The sequence below is a fragment of the Lactuca virosa genome, chromosome 9 (genome assembly GCF_052849685.1).
Source record: "Lactuca virosa cultivar CGN04683 chromosome 9, Lactuca_virosa_CGN04683_v6, whole genome shotgun sequence".
NCBI lineage: Eukaryota > Viridiplantae > Streptophyta > Magnoliopsida > Asterales > Asteraceae > Lactuca > Lactuca virosa.
In genome coordinates, this window is record NC_136434.1 from 170792651 (window position 1) to 170805973 (window position 13323).

Consider the following 13323-nt stretch of genomic DNA (forward strand, 5'->3'; position numbering starts at 1 on the left):
AGAAGCTCCCAAACGCTTCCAAAAGCTCCGTGCCAAACACGCCCTAAGAGATACGGGCCCCGCCCACACTCCGCTGACTCTGAGATACGGGCTTCGCCCACACTCAGCTACTACGAGATACGGGCCCCACCCACACTCGGCTACTATGAGATACGGGCCCCACCCACACTCAGCTGCTATAAGATACGGGCCCCGCCCACACTCAACTACTAAACATACATACAAGTATCACTCAGACAACAAGTATAACTAAATCTATCAATCAAGCATATATCCATAATCAAACTAAGTTATGAGATACGGGCCCCGCCCACACTCGGCTGACTGGGAGGTACGGGTCTCGCCCACACTCAGCTACTAACATATCATACTACGGGCCGGCCTTGGTGCCGTAGACCCGTTCCTACTTAAGGAAACTCACCTCACAAGGGTGACTGTTGAAATCTCGAGTGAGGAATCTCTGATGGTTGCTCCGACGACTCCCCGACTATCAAGTTCATAATAATACTTAATCAAAATCCGATAATCCTTCTTAGGATAAGATTACCATTTTACCCCTGGTCAAAGTCAACGGTTGGGTCAAAGTCAACCTTCTGGTTGACCCAACTCGTCGAGTTGCTCCATCAACTCGTCGAGCCCTAGAACCTAAAATCGTGATCTAACTCGTCGAGTCTCCTCCTGACTCGTCGAGTTCCCAGGCTACTCACAGTTGCGATCTACCGATTTAACTCATCGAGTCCCTTCACCGACTCGTCGAGTTCTACCTTAAGCTAAACGGGACAAACCAACTCAACTCGTCGAGTCCCTCTATGGACTCGCCGAGTTCCTCTGTATGATTGAGCCATCTCAATGGATTCAGCTCCTACTATTCAGATCTAAGTTCCATACTTCATCTACACACTGGGAAAACACTTTTAAGGGCAAAGTTTCCAACTTTACCCGCTATTAGTCCTTCTTAAGGGGTTAGCTCAAACCCTAACTCTCTAGATCATAGATCTTGGTCCACAAGCCATAATACCCTAAACCAAAGCACACTATACTAGATCTAGGCTTTGAACATCAGTTGGACACGTAAAGTTTCAAGCTTTCATTCCAAACATGGCCTATTAGGGCTAAAAGGCCATATTAAGGCTTTTAAGCTTGCATGGGGCTTCCATGGTCATAAAATTTGCACCTTTATGCCATGGAACCCCTCCTAAATCACAGATCTGAAAAATAAGTTACTTGGGACGTCCAAATCCCAAAGACCAAGGTTCTTGCACCAAAACCCTCATAAAATGGAAGTAAATAGATCTAAGGAATGAATGATCAATTTAGAGACTTGATTACCAGAAAGTGATGAGGATGGAAGGAAATCCCTGGATCTACTATCTTCTCCTTGAACCTTCTAGCTCCTTCTTCTTCTTCTAGCTTCAAGAGCACACCAAAACACACAAGAATGGCTCACAAACTCACAAAATACTCTAGGGTTTTGTGGATTAGGGTTTACGACTTGGAGGCTGGAAATGAGGCCAAAAGGTGGGGATTAAGATGCTTAAATAGGGTGCAAAACCCCGAAATTAGGGTTTCACCCTGACAGACCTACTCGCCGAGTCGAGGGTTCTTGACTCTTCGAGTAGATAGTTGAAATCCCGCGTCCAAGACTTAATTCTACTCGACGAGTTTGGAGCTCCCAATTCGTCGAGTAGCTCTATAAAAATGAATAATTTGTAAATAAATGCGTACCAGAAACCGGGTGTTGACGTTTTCTCAACAAGATGAATATTGGAGACTACCGGAAAAAAGACCAAAATTATTCTAAGTGGAGAAATGTCAACAAAGTGGTGATGGAGTTTAATGGGGTGTTTTCGAGTGTCAAACGACAATGACAAAGTGGTGCAAACGATGAAACTATTTTGCAAAATGCTCTTGAAATGTATCGGAATCAGAAAGGAGCCAATTTTAAATTTATGCATGTTTGGAATATTTTGAAATTGTAAAAAAAATGGCAAGAGATCGACGCTTCTGAAACCTTTGCGGGTGGTTCTTCTAAAAGAACGAAAACATCTGAAACGACGCATATTTAATCGCCCGATGCGCATGCCGTAATTGACTCAATGAGGAGGAACATTTTGAGGCTCCAAGAGCCACTTGTCCCATGTGAAGAGACCGAGCCAAGTGAAAAGGAAAAGTGGCGGCAAGTGGTTCGGGAAATGCTTCGGGTGACATCGACCAACTAACAACAAAAATGGACAACTTTAAATCGTCTTTGGAACAATATTTGGCGGTCGCACAAGAGAAAGAAAAAAACTATGCTATGACGATCTTAACGAAAGACACCAGCGCTCTCACGTGATGTGAAAGAGATATGACGATAAAAGCAAAAAAGGAGGTCGCGAAAAAATATAACATCTAGGTTTAACTATTTTATTTTCATGGTTTCGTTATTTAAATTTCTAGGTTTGTAATTTGAAGTTCTATGGTATTTTTGGTGTGCTGTGTTTTTTTTTAAGTTTAATGAAATTTTAGATTTAAAAAAATAATATGTTTGAAATGTTTATTTTCAAAATTCATTAATTTTTAAAAAAAAATAGCATGACAACTGTGGAAACTCAGTTACTCACGTCATATAAATGACAAATTTTGGATAAAGTGTGGCAAAACTGATGTGACATTTATGTAGACTGTGACAAGTGTGACACCATTTGTACCGGACATGTGATGTATAATTATGTCTTGAGGGTATCTATATACATTATACCCTAGGGTGTAAGAGGCTAGGACCAACAATATAAATATTAAAATATATAATTCAGAATGGATTTGAATATTCGCACATGCAGAAGTTCCCTAATGATTCAATCAACTAAAGACAATCCATGTTATCCACTAATACATTTTGTATCGGTTAAATAGATTTATTAAATTGTTAATATTTTTACGTACCTATGTATATACATGTATAATGTATAACGGTGTGTTTGTATATTATTGCGGCATTTTCTGAATGGTAACCATATTCATGGAAGGCCGAAGCCCGACACATTTATAACATGAAAAACAGGGTGGCTGGCTGCCATTTCCCAAACTTTTCTTTCTCTCTCTCTCTCAAGACTCCATTCATGGTTTCCAAAAATATAGTCTGGGGGATGAGATGATGAGGTTATAGAAAATATTCTGCCCTTCTTCCCTCCCTTACATCCTGCCATTTTTTTGTCGCTGGTCGGTAATTTCCTTAATTCTCATACATTCTCTGCATTTCTTCGTTTTCTGCTCTTCATTCTGATAGCTTCACGTGTTCTTAGGGTTTCTTCTTCGTAAATGTGTTTGTTTGATTAAAATTGTATAATTGTTGTTACCTAGAGAAGATTTAGAATGATTAAATTGATTTGACTGAATCATCACGTTTTGCTAACTCGAATTACAATGAGCTTCGGGATTCAAGCATTGTAGGATGCGTTTGTGTTGTGTGCATGTGTTTAGCTAACCGATGGAATGAAAAAACGGAATAGATTGGTAATTCGTTCGAGAAAATCACTAATCGCGTTTTTTTTCACATGGTGTTTCCGATATTTATGGAATTTCTGATTAGTTTATACCTGAATTTGTCGATCACATTTCACGATGGGTTTATGTGAAGGAATTTGTAAGCATTTGCAGCTACTTTATGTTGAAATCATTCGCTGAATTCGTACGATAATCCTTTTTTTTTCTTTCTAAAATCTGTAGGCATTTGAGAAGGGCGTTAAGATTCGGCACTGCTAACAAACATTCATAACTGCAAATCATGAGTGAGTCCGGACCTGAACGCCCCGTTCGACCCAGTATGAACTCGTTTCCTTTTCTTCTTCACAATATACGTCTAATTCAGGGTTTTTTTTTTTTTTTTTTCAAGTCAAATAGCATCAAAATGCAACATGAATCTCGAATTTGCTGTTTTTTTTTCTTACTTTTGACGCCATTAAAACCGAGGAGAAGAATATACAAATTTAAGCAATGAAGATAGATTTTTCTGATGGAGATTTTGTACAGGTATGGAAAAAATCGACTTGGAAGAGGAGGATAAGAAGGCTAGGCGTAACTCTCTGAAACAGAGGGCAATCAATGCCTCAAACAAATTTAGGACCTCTTTCTCCAAGAAAAGCAGGAGGAACAGTAAAGTCATGTCTGTTGTGGTTGAAGATGAACATGATGCAGAGGATTTGAAGGCAGTTGAAGCTTTACGTCAAGCTTTGATCCAAGAAGATATGTTACCTCCAAAGCATGATGAATTCCACATGCTGTTAAGGTTGCTAATTTTTCTCCAAATCCCTTGTAAACTACATTTGGTGTCACTTGCTTTCAATACTAATGAACTAGTATTATAGATTATACTCTCAATTTATGTCATGAAATATTATACAGGTTTTTGAAGGCCAGAAACTATGAGCTTGACAAGGCCAAGAAAATGTGGACTGATATGATCACTTGGAGAAAGGAGTATGGCGCAGACACCATCATGGAGGTATAAGTGTTGTTTGGATAAATGATGTTTATGGTTTATAACCCTGAAAAATGAAAAATCTTTTGTTTAGGAATATGAATTCAAGGAAAAAGAAGAAGTACTTCAATACTATCCTCAAGGACACCATGGGGTTGATAAAGATGGAAGACCTATCTATATTGAGAGACTTGGTATGGTAGATGCTACCAAACTCATGCAAGCAACAACCCTTGAACGTTATATCAAGTATCACGTGATGGAATTTGAAAGAACTTTTGTTGATAAGTTCCCAGCTTGCTCAATCGCTGCAAAAAGGCACGTTGATCAAAGCACCACAATTCTTGATGTACAAAATGTCGTAAGTCACCTAATCTTTCATTTCAATTTGCTATGCATCTATTTATTATGTGAGATAACTTGTGAAATAAGTTAACATGGTTTTTTTTTTTTTTTTTTAAATAGGGGTTGAAAAGCATGAACAAATCTGCTAGGGAGCTTATACAGTCTCTCCAAAACATTGATGGTAACAACTATCCTGAGGTACTTCTCTTGTGTGAAAAATGTTCATATTCATGTGGGCAAATAACAAAAAAAAAACTAGTATTATATTTTGGGCAGTTTTGTGACATGTTATATTATGTCAAAATGGTTAATTTGGAAAATGTTTGAAATTTGTGACATGTTATATTCTTGTAGACTCTCTGCCGAATGTACATCATCAATGCGGGCTCTGGCTTTAGGCTTTTGTGGAACACAGTTAAATCCTTCCTTGACCCAAAGACTACAGCTAAGATTAATGTAAGTTCACACCATCTTTTTTTTTTTTTTTTTTAAATTATAAATTTGTTGACTATTTGTTATCTTGACTAGGTTTTGGGCAACAAATTCCAAAGCAAGCTCCTGGAAATCATTGATGCAAGGTACTTAGGGGTTGTTTCTTTTTGTCTTAATTTGGAATGAATGACTTAATGAGTTAGAATGTAAGGGTAAAATGGTCATTTAGACTTTTTATACTGTTATACATGGTGTTTAAAAAAAAAATTCATTTTTGCTTCTCTTTATTTGTATATTTAGTGAACTCCCGGATTTTTTGGGTGGCACGTGCACCTGTTCCAGTAAAGGTGGCTGCATGCGCTCTGATAAGGGTCCATGGCAAGATCCAGATATCATGAAGGTTATTTTTGTCATTTACTAATGGGATTTGGATTTTCACATTGTTAAAAAATAAATGTAAAACTAATTTTTGTAATTTTGTGTATCAGATGGTTCGCAATGGTGAACACAAATGTTCATCAAGATCTACCATCCCAGATGAGAAAAACATATCTGAGGTAGTCTTTTTAGAGAATATGCTCACTTTTTATATCTCCCATGTCTGGGTTTTTTCTTTTATAGGAGTTTATAAATTTTTTGTGAATATTGAAGTAGTAAATGTCTAAATGAGTAGAAAATAATAGTTACATTTCCTAAAATAGAGTAGATGTTAACACGAGTAGTTGTTTCAAGGCGGATGATGAACCTTCCGGAACACATAGGGAGCAAGTCAAGCATCCACAACTAACACCTGTTCATGAAGAAGTAAGTTACCTCCTTCACTCATATGCTTAAATGCAAGAAATAGCAATGCACTTTCAGTTTTCCTTATACACGTGTCACACCTGTTCAAAAAAACAAGTTACACGATGCTATAGTGGTGACGTTTTTCCAAGTAGTATTCTCTAATAAAAAATAATTTCAAAGTATTAAACAATCCTAGCTATTTCTAGCATTTAGGTCTTTTTATATTCTAAGAAATTTATCTTCTAATTAGATTGTATCTTCTAAAAAGGATTCACAGGTTCCTAAAAGAAGCAACCAAAACGCATATGAACCCAAAGACAATACACACGCAATTGAAAGAGCTGTTGATTCAAGTTATGCTAGACCGGTGCATAAAGCTCCCACTCCAAGAGGTAAAAAAATTTACAACATCAAATACTTGATATAGTAACAATACCCAAATCCTATAGTAAATAGGGTAAGGGGAAAGTTAGATGAAGTTTGATGATACTAGCAATAGAGGTGAAAGTAGAAAAAGGAATAAATAAGTAAATAAATATTGTAGTAAGAAGTTGAAAAAGATAGAGTGGTACTTATTATTATTTATTGTTATTGATACAGATAATTATTATGCGAACAATGCATACAAGGGGGATGGGCTAGGGAACCAAATATTTACAGGTATGATGACGTTTATGATGGGATGTATGACAATGGTGCGAATGACGCGAAACATGCCTAAAAAGCTTACGGATAGCAACCAATACTCGGGTGTGTATTATGAAGAAGAGCCAGTCAGACGGAGGCCCGAGCCTTACCAGATGCAAGCGCCCGGCATCTCAACAGCCGAGTATCTTTCGATGATGAAGCGTTTGGGGGATTTGGAGGAGAAAGTTATAATTTTAACCAACAAACCCCTCGAGATGCCACCCGAGAAAGAGGAGATGCTTAATAACGCTTTGAAGCGTATCGAGTCTTTGGAGATTGAGCTTGCCGCTGCCAAGAAGGTACCTTTTTTTCTTTTCATCAACTCAAAAACATTTTGTAAATAACTTTTTGAGTTGTTTTTGGAGATTGACAAAATTATTGGATTGTTTTTGCAGTCTCTTAAGGATGCGCTAGCTCAACAACAAGAGTTTGCAGCTTACCTTGAAAAGAAGAAGAAAAAGAAGAACATCTTTGGTTTCTGAGGGAGAAGAAAGAAGACAAACACGGACATGTTTCTTAGGGTAAAATGTAGTCGGAAAGTTGAGAGAATCGTGTAACCGGAGGCAATCTTGATTTTTGAAATGCTGTCCATGGTCCAAGCCTTGTGAATAAAAATACTCGATTCAAAACTTGTGTACCCATTTATTCTTTTATAAATAGCGACCCTAGCATTCAAATTTCAGCATCCTTTGCCAGTTAATCTGTCAATGAGCATATTGTCGTTATTGGTAACATGTAAAGGTTGTTCCATAGTGAACTTTTGAGATTATTTTTACCCAACAGATAAAAGTTACAGCCATTGACTATCAGCTAGTTTTGATAAACATCAAGAATGACAGACAGTTATGTGGTGGATGACAGCAATTTCGAATTCTTCAAAACCAAACACAAGCACAAGCACTAATCATATTATAGTATATGCATCCTTAAAAACAAACCTCTTTTCAAACAAACAAATCATCCATCATGTAAACTTTGGTATCATTCCCATAGTAAAAACTCAGTATTAACACAGCAAACCTCGCACACACACACACATTCATATAGCAACAATTACTAAAAAAAGAAAAGAGTCAGGGGGTTATCCTCAGTGTAGCAACTTCTTCACCAGCAAGACATCTTCTTCTTCTGCATATACATATACATACATTCTATCAGCAACCATTTATTCTGAAAACATAATAAAAAAGACAATATATAGAAACATAAAACAACTTACCCTGAATTTTTTCTCCTCTTGGCCATCAATGTAAGCAAGCAACTCTTCTTGCCTCATGAGAGCTTCATGAAGTGCCTGCACAAAACCAACCCCAAAGTTCATTTTTTACCCACAATAACAACATACGTATGTATATATTTATTAACCTTTAATAGCAACCAATATGAGTGATGTAATGTAAGTATTATGGGTAAAGAAATAGAAATGTATGTATTTACCTTTTTGGTAGCAATGAGTTCAGCTTCCAAGGCATCAACGCGACAAACAGCAGCATTTAGCAGTTCTTCTTTCTCATAAGGCATCTCAGATGGCTTTGCATTGAGAGTGTCAACTTTATCTTCAAGTTCACCTAATCTTTTCATAACAGAAGAAACAACTTCTGCCTCTACTACAGAGGGAACAGCTTCTTCTTTAATGGGTGGCAATGCCAACTCCTCTGTGTTGTTTTGGGATGAAACCTTTTTAGTCACACGGTTGACTGTTGTATGGAAGACTGTGAAAAGGGTCATCAACAAAGCCATAACAAATGCCAACACTCGACCATCAAGTCTTTCGCTTTTGGGTGCCCTTTCAGCACCAAATTCCAGAGCTACCCCTGTATATCAAAAAAATTAAAACCAATTTTTTATCTTGTATAAAATAAAAAAGTAAAAATATATCCAAGATTTTCAACTTTCAACATATTTTTTATACTGAATTTGGTGTTGGAGATGATAAAGATTTTATCTTAGACATTAAAGTCACAAATTGAGCATAATACAAAATGACATAACTAACCTCTTGTAACAGATGGCTTTGGCATTGATGCTTGTTTCTTCAATACAGAATCAACAGCTTTATCAACCATGGGAACATACTCATCATATCCAGGAAATTGACCAGCATAACTTGTCCCTCCAATTACCTTAGACTATATTATTATATTTATATACCAAACAAAACCCAATTGTTAATAAAAATCAAATAAATAATCTATAAATTCAAATTCCACCACTTACTTCTTCACGAACAGGAGTCAACCTAAGATGAGAATAATTCATTATTGCTTTCGGGGATGCAATATCATCAGCTTCTGATCCTGATTCAGCTGTTGATGTATCACTGCTTCTTAGCTGCTCAAAATAATTAAAAAATTAATTTTTTTTCTAAGGAAAACAGCATTAAAAAGATTAAAAAAACAAACTAACCATGGGTAACTGAGGTTTAGCATAAGCAACAATTTTTCCTTCGCTGTTTAAGACTTTAACCACCTGTCTTGCACGTCTTGCTTCACTATTAAGAGCCAACTGAATAACAAAGTCCACATGTTACAACAAAACTCTAGGAATATATAAAAGAAAGTAAAAATAAATAAATAAAAACCTTCATGATTTCAGGATTCTTCCATGGCCCTTTATCAGATAAAAGACAACCCCCTTGATCTGCACAAGTACACGTGCCACCCAAAAATTCCGGCAATTCACTGTAAAAAAAAGAATATGTTGATTAAACAAATTTTTTTTTAAACGTTTATGTTATATAATAATTAGAAAACATATATTATTACCTGGAATCAATAATCTCAAGCAATTTATTCTGGTATTTGCATCCAAGAACCTGAGAGATCACCAAACAGAAAGATTAATTCCTAAAAAACGTATGAAGAAAACAATCAAATTCTTTTAAGATCTAATACAAAAACATATATTATCAGCTACATACATGAATCTTTGAAGTTGTTTTGGGATCCAGAAATGACTTTACAGTATTCCAAAGCAATCTAAAACCGGGACCCGCATTGATAATGAACATTTGATGAAGTGTCTGAAGAAATTTGTGGTATAAAAAAGTTAATCAAGAACTGTAATAATAGTAATACATAAAGGATAATGAATTGATTAGTAAAAAAAAGGTTAATCTTACTTCAGGGTAATTGTCACCATCAATTTTCTGGAGTCGCATTATGAGCTCTCTAGCACTCTTGGTGAAGTTTTTTAAACCCTAAAATATTACAAAATGTCAATTAGTGTCTATTTGGAGTTATAGATTTGCATAAGGGGAACAACTATGTTACATACCACGCCTTGAACATCCAAGATTGTTGTGCTTGAATCTATGTGTCTTTTTGCAGCAATTGAACAAGCTGGAAACTTAAAAGCAAAGCTTTTTTCAAACTCACGTACATGATACTTTATGTAACGATCCATGCTTGTAACTTGCATAAGCTTGTTAGGGTCAACTTTCCCCAATCTTTCAATGTAAACAGGCCTTCCCTCTTTGTCAACTCCATGATTACCATGTGGGTAATACTTCATAACTTCATCCAACTCTTTAAATTCAAATTCCTGAAAGAATTTCAAATTTTCAATACAAGATGAGATAACAACACCAAGTTATGGATATAATTAAGGGTAAATCACTGGAAATAAGAAAGTAATCACCTCAATGATTGTGTCAGTACCGAATTCCTTTCTCCACTGAATCATATCAGCCCACATATGCTTTGCTTTCTCGATATCGAATTTTCTAGCTTTTAAAAACCTGATAACATGTAGAACATGATCAATACTCATGTATGAAACATTAAAGATAAAACAGAAGAGAAGAGTACCTTAACATCATATGATAATCATCAAGTTTTTGTGGAAGTAATTCATCTAAAACGAGTGATTGTCGAAAAGCATCGACAGCTCGTAGTTCTTCAGCGTCTCGGATGTCTTCAATGGAAACTGAGCTGACTCTACAGTCGCTCTTTCTTCTACTGCTTTTTTTCTTGAGAGAATGTTTGAACTTGCTAGATGCATTAAGTGCTTTCTTTTTCAAAGAACTGATTCTTGTCCTTCTTTCATCTTCAGAATTTTCAAAATCAGATCTTCGTTCTCTTCTGTCTGATCTTTCATGTTCTCTTCTGTCTGATCTTTCATCATTGCCTGATGACCCCTCAAAGCCTAATCATATCAACATGGACATCAGATTATAAGAAGTTAATACAAATACCTCAACAACATCCCAAGCCCCATGGTGTCAAGTAGAAGCCAACAGCACTAATTATGTAAATCAAATCCAGACTCGTAAAGTAATTCAAGTAACATTATTCAAACTCTAGCAAAAGAAACCCTAATTTTTCACCCAAAATAACCTAACACAGTTTCAATTCAATCAAACACGATTTTACATCAAGATAAGCAACTCACATTTCGAATATTATCAACGAAGAACTTAGAACCGAAAGAATCATAAACTTACAAGGTCTCGCAAATCGATCTAGTGGTCCAGACATCGCTTCACGATTACCAAGAAATCACCCGAGAACTAAAAACGCCGTCTCTCGTTAACGCTTAACCGTCAAAGAACAGCTGCATTGCCATCAAAATCCCTAAAATCAAAGCTGAATTCAACTAATATCAGAAAATGACACAGCAGTAGTAGTTATAGTTTGTTTACCTACAAAGAAATATTCCTAAATCTTCGCGATTCACGAGACTAATCACACGGCAATGAATGCAAAGCGGCCGACGATGATCTAAACCTTCACGGATGAGCTGCAGATGGCATTCATGGCGAATACGATCAGTTATTCAGTATAAAATTGTAAAAATATATCGCCAGACGTAACGACGGCGATGAGAGAGAGAGAGAGAGAGAGAGAGAGAGAATAAGGGTTTTGGTTGAGGATAGAAGCGTGGTGGGGCCAGATGTGTGTCCTTTTGATACGTGAGGTGGCCACGTGGCAAAGATAGGTAAAGATTGTGATGTTTGGGCGTCGGTGGTAAATAGTAGTTTTACTGTTTTACTGTGCTTGTTGTTTAACTGTTTCTGGGTAATGAATGATTCAGGAACATAGGGGCAGTGACAGTCTGGAGTGTAGACGGTCAACGATGGAGTACACCATTCAAGCATGTGTAAGCTAGATTCCAACATTGAAGCTTTAACAATTTACATCTTCGATTTATATAGTAAATCAAACCAAAATCCAAAAACCCAATTTTTTTTTAAGGGAATTAATTTATGTAAATAATTCTAAAAAGTTCGTTATCTAGATATGTATAAAAAATTAAGTTATCCAGATGTAAACAAAACGAAAAGTTAATTACCCTGATTAATCAATTTCCATTTTTATTAAGGCGGTCGATCATAATGTTTGCAATATTAATAAATTCGGTTAAATTTTCTTAAAACAATATCTATGAACATTTAAATTGGTCACGAGACGTTGGAAGCTGTTTTTGGTAGCATAATTATCAAACATTTAAATGTTTGCAATATTAATATATTCGGTTAAATTTTCTTAAAAAAATATTATGAACATTTAAATTGGTCACGACACGTTGAGAGCTGTTTTTGATAACATAATTATCAAATAGCTCCATATATAAGAGACAGTAACAATGTTATTGATTTACATAAAAAAACTACTATTTTTTGTATTTTAAAATATTGTAATACATGAAACAAACTTCATTGAAGACGGTGTTTTATTTCATGTTATTGGCCTTTATCTCTGGTACATTTAGTTTCTAGTAATTTTAATTTTTATATTTAATATCTTAAACAATAAAATTCTATAAAATGACGGTGTGTTTTTCTCTTGTAAAATTTGGAGTTTTTTTTTTCAAAAATAATGTATTTTAGAAAAGATATTTACCAAAATTGTGTGGTTTTAAAAATACTTACCATTCAGGTTAAATTTTATACTAAATCAAATATATAAAGTAAAATAAAAAAGAATGAAAATTGAATTATCAGGGTAATTAGCTTTTTATTGTGTTCACATTTGGGTAACTTGTTTTTTTTTGTACACATCTATGTAATGAACTTGTTGGAAGTGTTCACATATGACCAATATGATCGGATGTAACTTACTATAGTCGGTCATAATTGTCATATATGAACACTTCCAACAAGTTACCTAGATGTGTACAAAAAAACGAAGTTACCCAGATGTGAACAAAACGAAAAGGTAATGACACTGATAAGTCAAATTCTCATTTTCTTATGAGTAAATTACCAGAATAAAAATTACAATAATCGTTCCAAAGTTTGGTCTAAATTAGGGTTTTCTTCATATGTTTTTTTACCGTTTCTCATTGGTTTTATATCTCCATATATTATTACGTCCAATCCAGACGGTGAGCAACCCGGGCGATCGCCCAAGGGCCATGTCTCTAAGGGGCCCAAAATTCATAGAGTATATATTATATATAGACAAAAGAAAAAATTAATTTATCTAATGGAATTTCACTTATTATGGTAATTACCTTTCCGTTTTGTTCACATATGGGTAACTTTGTTTTTTTTTTTTTTTGCAGATATCTAAATAACAAACTTGTTGTAAGTGTTCACATATGACCATTATGACCGCCTATAACAAGTTACATCCGTTCATAATAGTCATATGTGAACACCTCCAACAAGT

General features: G+C 35.5%; 2 protein-coding genes across 9 annotated transcripts; one reads left to right on the forward strand and one right to left on the reverse strand.

Annotated features, from left to right (window-relative positions):
* The first annotated feature begins 3018 nt into the window (after positions 1-3018).
* Positions 3019-7391, forward strand: LOC145137439 (phosphatidylinositol/phosphatidylcholine transfer protein SFH12-like). Of its 4 annotated transcripts, none has more exons than XM_079071572.1 (14): positions 3019-3201; positions 3709-3803; positions 4012-4267; positions 4384-4483; positions 4554-4820; positions 4925-5002; positions 5159-5260; positions 5333-5382; positions 5537-5636; positions 5725-5793; positions 5969-6040; positions 6300-6414; positions 6623-7008; positions 7105-7391. In XM_079071572.1, exons 2-14 carry the CDS (start codon positions 3767-3769, stop codon positions 7189-7191), a joined length of 1719 nt encoding a protein of 572 aa, XP_078927698.1. In that variant the 5' UTR covers positions 3019-3201; positions 3709-3766; the 3' UTR covers positions 7192-7391. The 4 variants fall into 4 exon arrangements, with proteins under 4 accessions (XP_078927698.1, XP_078927696.1, XP_078927695.1 ...); XM_079071570.1 differs by having other exon boundaries at positions 3021-3205; positions 6291-6414; XM_079071569.1 differs by having other exon boundaries at positions 3021-3201; positions 6291-6414.
* Positions 7392-7635: 244 nt separating this feature from the next.
* Positions 7636-11562, reverse strand: LOC145137437 (phosphatidylinositol/phosphatidylcholine transfer protein SFH6-like). 5 transcript variants are annotated; one of them, XM_079071565.1, is made up of 15 exons: positions 11356-11562; positions 11154-11263; positions 10519-10855; positions 10349-10448; positions 9986-10252; positions 9831-9908; positions 9630-9731; positions 9475-9524; positions 9291-9390; positions 9116-9214; positions 8927-9040; positions 8706-8838; positions 8147-8523; positions 7929-8003; positions 7636-7837 (listed from the first exon to the last, which is right to left on the reverse strand). In XM_079071565.1, exons 2-15 carry the CDS (start codon positions 11185-11187, stop codon positions 7814-7816), a joined length of 1890 nt encoding a protein of 629 aa, XP_078927691.1. In that variant the 5' UTR covers positions 11188-11263; positions 11356-11562; the 3' UTR covers positions 7636-7813. The 5 variants fall into 5 exon arrangements, with proteins under 5 accessions (XP_078927691.1, XP_078927694.1, XP_078927692.1 ...); XM_079071568.1 differs by having other exon boundaries at positions 11154-11283; XM_079071566.1 differs by having other exon boundaries at positions 11154-11295.
* Between the last annotated feature and the right edge of the window lie 1761 nt (positions 11563-13323).